Source organism: Carcharhinus amblyrhynchos, chromosome 3 (genome assembly GCF_965287045.1).
Source record: "Carcharhinus amblyrhynchos chromosome 3, sCarAmb.v2.hapA, whole genome shotgun sequence".
NCBI classification, from domain to species: domain Eukaryota; kingdom Metazoa; phylum Chordata; class Chondrichthyes; order Carcharhiniformes; family Carcharhinidae; genus Carcharhinus; species Carcharhinus amblyrhynchos.
The window spans coordinates 41,230,652-41,242,956 of record NC_137326.1 but is presented as its reverse complement, the minus strand read 5'-3'; the positions used below and the strand labels follow the sequence as shown (position 1 = coordinate 41,242,956).

At 38.7% G+C, this 12,305-nt stretch overlaps 1 protein-coding gene across 3 annotated transcripts in view; it reads right to left on the bottom strand.

Annotated features, from left to right (window-relative positions):
- The window catches only part of LOC145339059 (microphthalmia-associated transcription factor-like), a 261,551-nt gene that overhangs the window by 17,735 nt on the left and 231,511 nt on the right, over positions 1 to 12,305 (bottom strand). For all 3 annotated transcript variants that reach the window (XM_080183484.1, XM_080183499.1, XM_080183491.1), the window contains exons 4-6: positions 7,939 to 7,962; positions 5,251 to 5,346; positions 1,168 to 1,285 (exon numbers count right to left, since the gene is read on the bottom strand). In XM_080183484.1, the coding sequence (XP_080039610.1) occupies positions 1,168 to 1,285; positions 5,251 to 5,346; positions 7,939 to 7,962 (238 nt within the window). The remainder of the gene's footprint in view (positions 1 to 1,167; positions 1,286 to 5,250; positions 5,347 to 7,938; positions 7,963 to 12,305) is intronic.

Below are 12,305 nucleotides of genomic sequence, written 5' to 3'. Positions count from 1 at the left end.
GGGTTTCCCATTCGTTCTGGCTGGGAACCTGATAAGGGGTGGCGGCGCAGCCTGGGAGGTTTGGAATGGATTTGGTGACCAGTGCTGAACCCATTTTTTCACCGAAAGATTGAAGGTACAACCACCTGTGGTGGTGCAATTAATAGCAGGAACTCACAAAAGGCTAGAATTGGAGGACTGCAGATATCTTGTAGGGCTAGCCAAGGTCACAGAGACAGAGAGTTGCAAAGCCACAAAGGAATTTAAAAAGGTTGAAAATTCTAATGTTGATGCACTGCCAGACTAGACTGCAATGTAGATCAGTGAGCAAAGAGGTGTTGCACATACAGCACTTCAAATAAGTTAGGATATGGGTAGCAGAGTTTTGAATTTGTTCAGGTTTAAGGAGGATTGAAGATGGAAGGTTGGATAGGAAAGCATTGGAACCAGAGGTAATAAAAGCATGGATATGGATATTTTCTAACGCTCAATTATTGAGTAATATAGTCGATGAAGAAATGGCATTACCTCCATAAATTTGAAACTTATATCTCTCACTGCCACAACCCTCTTGCAAATCATCTGATAAATATCAAATCCAATGTTTTTCAGTCAAGTAAAAGATAAGGAAGGACATTTTAAGCCTATTATGTTTTTAGTGTGTTTTTTCAATCCCTACACAGTTTAAAACAAAAGGACCTATTCTCACACGAAAGCATTCTGATGTATGTTTTTATAGAGAAAACCAGTACATGTTTGGTCTTCTGGGTAGTGCTCACGATTATACTTGGAGACATTGGAATAATATTGGAAGTGCTGCATGAGTTCAGCAGTGGGTTTTCGCTATGCTACAGCATGAAAATGTGGAATCCACTTTTACAACATTTCAAGCAATACTTTAAATTCTACTTCCAACCACTCTGCTGCCCTGTTTCTGTAAAATTATACCAGGAAGTGAATATTACTTAGGGCAAAGTTTCTTGAACTCAGAAACATGTTTGCACTGGTAAAACCATTCCTGACATTTTAAGTTTTCATTCATGCTGGTCTTGATCCTGTTAGGCCAATGAGTTTTGTTGCTGGTTCAACTTTATTTGCCTAAATGCTCTGATTGCATTTAATCCCCATTGTCACATGCACTTAATAAGAAAATCAACATTATTTTGTTGACAACTTGCTTCATTGTACCTGTGAGTTCCCTTTTAATGTTCGGCAGGTTCGCTGGACAGGAGTTGCTGATGGTAATGGCAGGAGCTGCCATTCCTGGATTGTTGTAGACATCTAACATGTTACCAGGCACCGGTAACTGAAATATTAAATAACGACAGGAGTTAGGAATTCTTTAGTCAACAGTTAAATTGGATGAAAATCAATGGAGAAACAAATAGATGTATCTGAGTTCTGTTTTGGACTACTGACCTCATAGATTCATAGAGGTTTACAGCATGGAAACAGGCCCTTAGGCCCAACTTGTCCATGCTGCCTTTTTCAAAAAAATCCCTAAGCTAATCTGAATTGCCTGCATTTGGCCCATATCCCTCCATACCAATCGTACCCATCTAACTACCTAAGTGCTTTTTAAAAGACAAAACTGTACCCACCTCTACTACTACCTCTGGCAGCTTGTTCCAGACACTCACCACCCTCTGTGCAAAGAAATTGTATCTCTCCCCTCTCATCTTAAACTTATGCCCTCTAGTTTTAGACTCCCCTACCTTTGACTATCTAGCTGATTTATGCTCTTCATTATTTTAAAGACCTCTATAAGATCACCCCTCAGCCTCCTACACTCCAGAGAAAAAAGTCCTAGTCTATCCAGCCTCTCCTTATAACTCAATCCATCAAGTCCCAATAGCATCCTAGTAAATCTTTTCTGCACTCTTTCTAATTTAATAATACCCTTTCTATAATGGGGTGACCAGAATTGCACGCAGTATTCCAAGTGTGGCCTTACCAATGTCTTGTACAACTTCAACAAGACGTCCCGACTCCTGTATTCAATGTTCTGATCGATGAAACCAAGCATGCCGAATGCCTTCTTCACCACTCCACTTTCAAGGAGCTACGAACATGTACCCCTAGATTTCTTTGTTCTGTAAGTCTCCCCGACCCTCTACCATTAACTGAGTAAGTCTTGGCCTGGTTCAATCCACCAAAATGCATCATCTCGCATTTGTCTAAATTAAACTCCATCTGCCATTCATCAGCCCACTGGTCCAATTGATCAAGATCCCATTGCAATTGGAGATAAATTTCTTCACTTTCTACTATGCCACCAATCTTAGTGTCATCTGCAAACTTATTAACCATGCCTCCTATATGCTCATCCAAATCACCTACTTGTTGTAATTTGTTTTATAATTTATTTTACATTTCTATCTGTGTGCTTCTGACACTCCAGCAAAGCCAAATTGTGCTTAATTGCGAGTTTCAACAATATTTCAAATGATTCACAATTCTATCTTATATCAACTATGAATCTACAAGTCCAACTGACAAGTGGAAAAACCAATGGGTTAAGTACTTTAGGTAACATCTGAATGATAAAAGCAAATATAGAAAGATTACTATTAAAAGAAAAATTTGATTCAGAGCAATTTTCAACGGAAGTAGAAAAAATACAATTTCAGCTTTCTGAGCTGTTGGCTGAGGTGGCCCATATTTACTTCTAGCTTTGACTAGGTAACCTATGGATGCAAAGAAATGAATAAGGTAGCTGGCTATGTCCTGACATCAGTGCCAATATTTGCTCTTTTGAGTAACTATGTGGAATACAGGGAAACTCCAATGGGAGTTAGTGATTTAAACCACAGACCACAACACGCAAGATGAGCGGCGTTATAAGAAGAAAATATCAAATAATTTATATTTCATTAAAACCCAAAATTGTATCCAATTTATACCATATGCTGCATGTCTAATAGCTTGATTTTTCAGAATGTTATTTTGCCTTATGTGTTTTGCATTGATACAAAGTTTCTGGAAATAATATGAACTTGATAATCTGTTTGTAATCATTGTCTGCATTGGAGGCACTCCAAATTGTTCCCAATTTCATTTTTCCATGTCTACAAATCAATAGTGGCAGCCAAAATGGCGTGGGCACCAATAGCCTAAGTGTCTCAGGCTGCTCTGCTCTTTTCACATCAGCAGCAGCTTTGTCAGCACGTACTGTCTCATGCTTTCTTTGTAGATCTTCAGGTGAATTGTGGGGGCAGACTGTTGTTCCTGGCCACCTACTTTGACTGATACCTCGGAGTTAAACAACGTCACATTATAAAGGGGTTGCTTTCAACAGACAGACAAACCTCGAAGATGGTTTTGATTAAGTGAACATTAGTGTAATGATAAGATGGGCTTTCCATGTGTAAGTATAATGTGCGTAGTTTTGGTAATTCCCAAACTTAACTATTTCAAAAAATTGCTTAACAACTACATATGGACAAACCATGCTCAGTAATGCAAACACAAACTTTTATTTGCACATATCTCTTCAGAATGCCCAAGAACATTTCAGATACAAGAAACTGTTGTAAGGTCCATTCACTGCCATAATGTAGGTGTTAGCAGTAGCCATTTTGCAAACAATAATAACCCACAAACAAACTAAAGATAAACATACAGATAATTTAATTTTGGATATAAGCTCATCAAGTTGTCATTTTTAAACTCAGTCATAGAGTCATACAGCGCAGAAAAGGCCCTTCGGCCCATCAAGTCTGCACCAACAATAACTGAAACTAAAGGCGTACTAATCCCATTTTCCTCCACTTGTCCCATATCCTTGAATGTTATGATATTGCTAGTGATGTTCCAAATTTTTTTTTAAAGTTCCAGGCCTCCAATATCTCCCAGGCAGCACATTCCAGATTCCCACAATCCTCTGAGTGAAAACAATTTTTCTCAAATCTCCTGCCTCTTACTCTAACGCTACACCCCTCATGATTGACCCCTCAACCAGGAGGATCAACTGCTCTCTACTCAACCTGTCCGTACCCCTCAATCATGTTCCTGCCCTCAGCCTTTTCTTCTAACAAAAACAATCCAAGCCTATCCAGTGTCTCCTTAAAGTTCAAATGCTCCATCCCAGGCAACATCCTGATGAACCTCCTCTGTCGTCGTCCCCCCCACCCCTCTAGTGCTATCACATCCTTCCTATAGTGCAATGATCAGAACTGCATACAGTACTCCAGCTGTGGCCCAATCAAACCTCTGTACATTCCCAACATCACCTCCTTGCTCTTATATTCTATGCCATGACTGATGAAAGCAAGTGTCCCATTTGCATTCTTAGCCATCCTATTCACGTGCTCTGTAGACTTACCCAAGATCCCTTTGTTACTCTGAGCTTCCGAGTGTCCTGCCACTCATTAAATATTCCCTCATCTTGTTTCTTCTTCCTGCTTTTCAGGATTAAATACCATTTGCCACTGCTCTGCCCATCTGATCAACCCATCAATATCTTCCTGTAAACTACAACAATCTTCACTATTAACCTCCCTACCAATCTTGGTGTGATCTGCAAACTTGCTTAACATTCTCTCCATTTTTCCATCTATATAATTTGTGTATATAATAAACAAGTGTCCCACTACTCTTTGTGCCCTATTACTAAGCCAGTTTTGGATCTATCCCACCAAATTTCCCTGAATTCTACGTGCTTTAAACTTCTCAGTCTCCCATGTAACACCTTGTCAAAACTTTGCTAAAATCCATATAAACTACATCAGCTGAACTTCTCTCATCCACACACTCGACTATATTTTCGAAGAACTCGAAATAACAAAATAAATTTGTTAGGCGTGACCTCCCATTGACAAAACCATATTGACTGTCCCTAATTAACCCATGCCTTTCCAAATGAATATTAATTCTCTCCTTCAGAGTTTTCTCCAAAGGTTTCCCTACCACTGATGCGACAGTCACCAGTCTGTAACTTCCTAGTTCATTGCTGTTAACCTTTACTGCTTTTGAAAGACAGGCTATGTCCATTGTAGCTGTAATGAAGTATATTTCTTCACAATATTACGTGTGTTGCATATACAAACAGACAACACCAAACAACAGGCCCAATCTTAACTTAATGCATTCCACACATAAAGCTGAATAAAAGAATGTTCTGACTGCACCACAATTTTCTTTATCTAGACTAACCCGTCTTGATTCCACTCACCTTGAAGTGAAGAGTTAGAGAAAGAGGGAATTATGTGGGAAAAATTACAGAAAGGATAGGAGGAAAAAGAATCAAAATTGATAGAGATATAGAATTACCGTATTAGCCATTGGAATTCCTGGGTCTATCAGTCCAAGGATATCATCATTATAACTTGACTCCAAGCTAATTATGTCATCAATGACATCGTCCATCTGTGAAAAAGAGTAGGTTGAGGGGGGGAAAGGTGTAAGAAACAATCAGAAACAAAAGGCCTCGGATCACATCTGCCTGGATGTAGTGATTTTTAATTTTAAAATCCTTTGACCTATTCATAGTAATATAAGTTTTCAAGCTGATTCATTTTTAGCTTTGGGAGAAAGATGTGAGATCACACTAAGCCTCCTTCTCTCATCTTAGAACTTGTTAAAATTATCACCATCACAGCCATCTGTTACATCAGTGTTCTTTTCATGAAGGGAAGATTATAAATCTAATTTTAACATTGGTTATCAGTCATTGGGACTTGAAAAATCATTATTGTTCACCATTCCCATTAAAATGCTCGTTTTCATCATCACAGGTTTTTGCCAGCAGAAATCAGTTTCAAATACAATAGAATAGATTTTTTTACTTTTGCTGCATTAATGTGTGTCAGCAGACAGGCAGGCTTTTATAGAACTTAACCAATTTTCATTCCATTAATTTTCAAATGGCAGAGAATTTAAGTTTCCGTCTGAACTGGATTCAAAGTTGAAAGGCAGGTTTCAGGGGTAGTTTTCGAATCAGAAATACGAAGCTCAAAGAGTAGAGGGGCTCTGTGTGATAACAGCTAAGAATATGTCAATTTGTCCTAAAAGGTATTGTATCACATGATCTTTTATATAAGAAGTTGCATTACACCACAAGTTGCTTCACAGAGGGGCAAGGGAAATTGGTATTAAGCAAAAAGAGGGGTTCAGAAGGTGGCCAAATTTTCATGAAAGAGAAGGATTTTAAAAGAGGATGGTCAGGTGGAACGGGAAATTCTAGAGTGTGGGATGAGTCAAGCAATGGGCAAAAGGTGAAGGCATGACATCAGAATGATTGGAGCAGACAAAGCAAAGAGGTTGTAGGGACAGGAAAGGATAAGGCCATGGAGGGATTAAAAAACAAGGATAATAATTTTTTTTGAAAAAATTCTACCTTTCATAAACTTGGGGTCACGTCCTTACATCGGGTCTTGTTCACTCATTCCGTTGTGCTCTCTAACCTACTTTCAGTGCCAGGTGAGCAACAGTTCATTTTTAAATTTTTTATCCTTGTTCTCAAATCCCTCCATGGCCTCATCCCTCCCAGTCTTGACAATCTCCTACAGCCCAACAATTTCAGAGACATCTACACTCTAATTCTTGCATCTTGAGAACTCCCATTTTAAATGACTCCGCCATTGATAGATGTGTCTTTTGGGTGCCTAGTCCCTTGGCTCTTAAATTCCCTCTCTAAACACGCTCATCTCTCTACTTGTTTTCCACCTTTATGATGCTCCTAAAAACAAACTCTTTGACTATGTTTTTACCATCTGGTTGAATATTGCATTACGCAACTCAGTCAAATTTTAGTACTCCAGTTAAGTGCTTTGTTATACTAAAGATATTAGAAAGCTGTTATTTAAAGCACCAGGAGTCAATGGAGCCTAAGCCTTTAACACAACCTCACTGACGAGCTGTCCTGATTTCCACCCACCCGTACCCTAGATCCTATCCAATCATGAGTAACCCCTGTCCCATTTCTTCCATGATGTGGAGATGCTGGCGTTGGACTGGGGTAAACACAGTAAGAAGTCTGACAACACCAGGTTTAAGTCCAACCAATTTATTTGATAGTAAACTCACAAGCTTTCGAGGTTAAACTCTTCGTCAGGTGTTACCTCGAAAGCTTGTGAGTTTACTATCAAATAAATCGGTTGGACTTTAACCTGGTGTTGTGAGACTTCTTACTGTGTTTACCCCAGCATCTCCACACCATTTCTTCCAACTCAGCAAGATGCATCTGATCAACAGGCAGCTCTGTGTCACCACACAACTGAGAAAGCACATTACCTGAGCCTCACCAAAATACAATGAAAACGCAGATTTTCCCACTCATAACATTTTCAAAAAATAGCTAAAGATTTTCTCAATTTCATGATCACCCCAGGTTTACCAAAAACAGTCAAGCTGATGGCAGATAATATGAATTGTGCTGACAGGTATTGACATTATGCCACAAGTTGCTTCACAGAGGGGTGAGGGGAATTGGTATTAAGCAAAAAGAAGATTCAGAAGGTGGCCAAATTTTCATGAAAGAAGTGAATTTTGCGAAGGATTTTAAATAAGGAAAAGGGGATAGTCAGATAGAATGGAAAATTCTAGACATAAGTCAAACAATGTGCAAAACATGAAGGCATGACATCAGAATGTTTGGGACAGACAATGCAAAGAGGCTGTCAGTACAGGAAGGAATAAGGCCTCAGAGGGATTTAAAAAAACAAGGATAATAATTTTATTAATGTGCCCTGATCATGAAAACGAATCAGGCTCTCTGATAACATCATTAGGTAGGGGTCAAGGATGCCCCACTCACTGTCAGTCAATATACATTGCCAAACCAAAATTAGCCCGAATTGAAATAATCGCCAGTTCGGAAAGATCATTGACCTGATATTTATTTTGTGATATGTAGTGGCGGCAAACACGAAATAATTACTGATTTGAACAATTAATACAGTGAAATACATTCAGTAGATTTCAGTGAAACATGAGCATTTGTAGGTTTCTTTTTATTACCATTTTCATTTCAGGTAACCAGACCTGCAAAAGAAAGAAAGAAGAAAAATATTAGATATTCTACAAAAACTCCCTAAACGATGTGCATGAATTATGTATATTTCAATTCTAACACAAATTAATTCAATTAATGTTTAACTGTCTCTTACAGACCTCTCAAGAAATAAAGCTCGATGCAATTAAGCTGGAGATAACTATAAAAAGACTTGGACGGAGGAATTGAAAAAGTGCATTAAATTGCTTTTTTAAAAATTAAATGGCCAGTTGATGGAACTAAATACCCCACCCTAATTTTGAACATGTCACTTCATGAGATGTTGTCATGATTAATTATAAAAGTGTGACATTTGATACACAGAGGAAAAAGACCAAGGGTATGATCTTATTAGCCATTCATGCCATGCTTCTGCTGGGGCAAAATCGGAGAATTTAACAGCCAGCCAAATCTCTGTTCCCTGTAGCAGGATGGGAAAATCCCACTGGCATGAACGGTCGTAAGATTTCGGCTTAAGGGTTGAGATGCAGAATTATTCTGTATGCTGCAAAACCACGGTGCCATAAGCAGAGAATGCCAAGGTCTCAAGTTTCCACTAGGTTGTGCTGTCTTCTTCAATGGAATTTACCTGAAATTGGCCAAACCAGCACACAAAAAAAATCGAGAAATTTCAGGGGCAAATCATATCTAGCAATAATCAAGTTTCTGTTAGCTTTTGTGCCAGAAGTTGGTCCGTCTCACAAAACTAGTTGAGCTGCCACTAATTGCCAACACCCCCTCCCTTTGCTGACCTTCAAAGAGGTTCTTGAAATTAAATTTACTTTTTTAGAGGCAAGGACATTAATAGGCAAATTTTGCAAACATTTGAAGATTTTATTTAGTTGCCCAAGAAACTGATGACTAACCAAATTAATGAGCAAGTTCTGTCCAGTTTTTGAAGATATTTTCTGCTATTTTCAATCTGGATATTTACAGATAGTGGACTAGATGCTGACAAAAAGTGCTTATTTTTTGTGATAAACCCATTTTCAGCTGCAGTAATCAAAGTTACCATTCAAATATTTATTGTATACAGATGTAATAGATCAAGGTACACATTTTGTTAAAAAGCAAAAATGTACATTTGTTCTAATATTTGGCCTGATTCTGCTGGTTTATGGCAGGTATCTATGTCTAACATTATTCAAATTGCTTGAGGGTAAATTGAGCAGAAGAAATACTTCACAAAATCAATGCAATTTTGGGTGCAATTTGTGTATGGATCACTGACTGCACCCATGCCTACAATATATAGTGTGCTATAACTACAGCATATAGTTAAGTATAAATGTACAGCAATAACAAATTGAAAATTAACAGTCCACTCGCTATCACAAATAGTGCAGGAGGAATCTTCTGACACTAAACCATCTCTGTGCAGAAATAGCTAGTGACGACCCGTAAGAAAAAGATCTTCACCATCATTTTAATTTGTTTATTCTGGTTCGTATCTTTTATGTTGCCTTGCAGCTGTTTCACAAAACAGTCCTTTTTGCTTATTTTGTTCTGATACTGGAATCCATGAAGTCATTTTGTGTTTTAGCAAAGTTAGCAGTGGTTTCAATTCTATAGCAATTAAATCCCTAAATTAGTGCTTTCATGTCACTTCCCCTCTTCAAACAAAATGCTACACAAGTTCGAAGTCCTTGCTTAAGGAAAAATATTTCACAGATGACAGCAACAGTCTGTGCTCTTGAGCATTTTCTAATTAATATGTTAAATTTAAGGTACAATAGCACCCAATGAATTGCAGCAAACATTTATTCTTGATTTTCAAGCCAGCCAGCTGTGATATTATGCACCAATAAGATTTTAAACATTCTATATATTTAGGTTAACAGAATGGATATTGTATTTTTAATAATCTGCCACTTTCCACTACCAATTTTCACTCATTTCTCACTAACAGTACTGCTTAACATAACAGCAGGCAGAAAGGTCACATCATTTCTTGATGGGATTAACAGACAGCATATTAATACATTTCAGTTTTAGATTTAAGTTGTGTAAAAAGTTAGGCTTCTAAATATACCACTTTCATCTTGCAATAGGTAAACTCCACAGTCAAACATTCTGCAAAATTATTGTATTGGGTTTGTACCTATGGTTCACAGAATATATATACTGAATTGCACAAGTCAGCTTGGGCTCTCCACATGCTACAGCACGCTACATTACTTAGATTCATAGTGTTATAGAGCACGGTAAAGGCCTTTCGGCCCATTGAGTCTGCACAAACAATAACTACCACTAAAGATGTGCTAATCCCATTTTCCAGCACTTGTCCCATATTCTTGGATGTTATGATATTTCAAGTGCTCATCCAAATAATTTTTAACAGTTGCAAGGTTTCCAGCCTCCACTACCATCCCAGGCAGTGCATTCCAGCTTCTCACCATACACTGAGTGATTTTTTTTTTCTCAAATCCTCTCTGAATCTCCTGCTACTTCCTACTCATCCTGTCTATGCCCCTCGATCTTATACATCTCAATCAGTTGGTGTTCCCCCCTCAGTCTTTTCTGTTGTAACGAAAACAATCTAAGCCGACATAGCCTCTCCTTATAATTTAAATGCTCCATCCCAGGCAACATCCTGGTGAACCTCCTCTGCACCCCTTTTAGTGCTATCGCATCCTTCCTATAGTGTGGTGAGCAGAACTGCAACACAGTATTCCAGCTGTGGCCTAACCAATGCTCTGTATAGCTCCAACATAACCTCCCAGCAATGACTGATAAAGGCAACATATGCCTTCTTAATGGCCCTATTCACCAGCTCTGCCGCCTTCATGGATCTGTAAATAAGTAGACTAAAATCCATCCATTCCTCCGAGGTTCCTAGTGTTCTGCCATTCATCAAATACTCCTGTGTCCAGTTACTTCTTCCAAAATGCAACACCTTACACTTATCAGAGTTAAATACCATCTGCCATTGCTTTGCCCATCTGACCAACTCATCAATATCTTCCTGTAACCTACAACAATCTTCTTCACTATTTACCACCAACATTCCCCCAACATCATCATTTATATCATGTACGTATGTACCAAACAATAAGGGACCTAGCAGTGAATCTTGTGGTATGCCAATGAATACTGGCCTTCAGTCACTCAAACACCTTTATACCATCATGCTTTGTGTCCATTACTAAAGCAGTTTCAGGTCCCTCTCATCAAGTTACCTTGAATTCCATGTGCTTCAACCTCCTCAATCAGTCTTTCATTTGGGACCTTGCCAAAATCCACATAAACCACAACTGCACTTTGCTCATCCACACACTTCATCACTTTTTCAAAACATTCCATCAAATTTGACAGGCAAGACCTGCCTCTGACAAAACCACGCTGACTATCCCTACTTAACCAATGCCTTTCCAAGTACAGATTAATTTTCTCCTTCAGAATTTTCTCCAATAGTTTCCCGAGCACTGCCAAGACAGTCACCAGTCTGTATTTCCCTTGTTCATCTCTACTACCCTCCTTGAAAAGTGGAACTACATTAGCTGTCCTCTAGTACTTTGATACTTACCGTGTGGCTAGACAGGAATTGAAAATTTGCATCCAAACTCTGTAATTCTCTGTGTTGCCTCCCACAGCAGCCTGGGATGCAAGTCATCCAGGCCTGGGGTTAGTCATTTTTAAACCCATCAAAACCCCCAATACTTCCTCACTTCTTATGTCAAACTGCTTGGAATGGTTTGGTCAGGTAACTGTTGATCATACAGTAGAATGCAAAGAGTAATTACATCATACTTTTACACTTCTTGACAGTAGATTTTTTAACAGTGTAAATTATTACGCTGTGCACAGCGGTTAGCACTGCTGTCTTACAGTGCCAGGGATACGGGTTCGATACCCAGCTTAGGTCACTATACAGAGTCTGCACGTTCTCTCCATGCCTACGTGGGTTTCCTCCAGGTCCTCTGTTTCCTCCCACTGTCTAAAAGGCGTACTGGTTAGAGGCATTGGCCATGCTAAGTTCTCTCTCAATGTACCCGAGCAGGTGCCAAAGTGTGGTGACAAGGGGATTTTCACAGTAACTTCATTGCAGTGTTAATGTAAGCTTACCTGTACCATTAATAAACAAATGAAATAAATAAAATATAAGGCAACACCTTCAGACAGCCAACTGTACCAGTCCTGGTATATTAATAGATATATCATATGTAACACTGAGATTTGCAACGCGGATAACACAGTCATAAGGAACACAATGTTTATTGATGCCTAAAATCCTGAGACAGCTTCAATCATTATTTTTTGATAGTTAAAATAAAAGAGAAATGCTGTTCCTTTTCTGTATGTTGACTGATCTATTTGGTGGCACTTACTACGC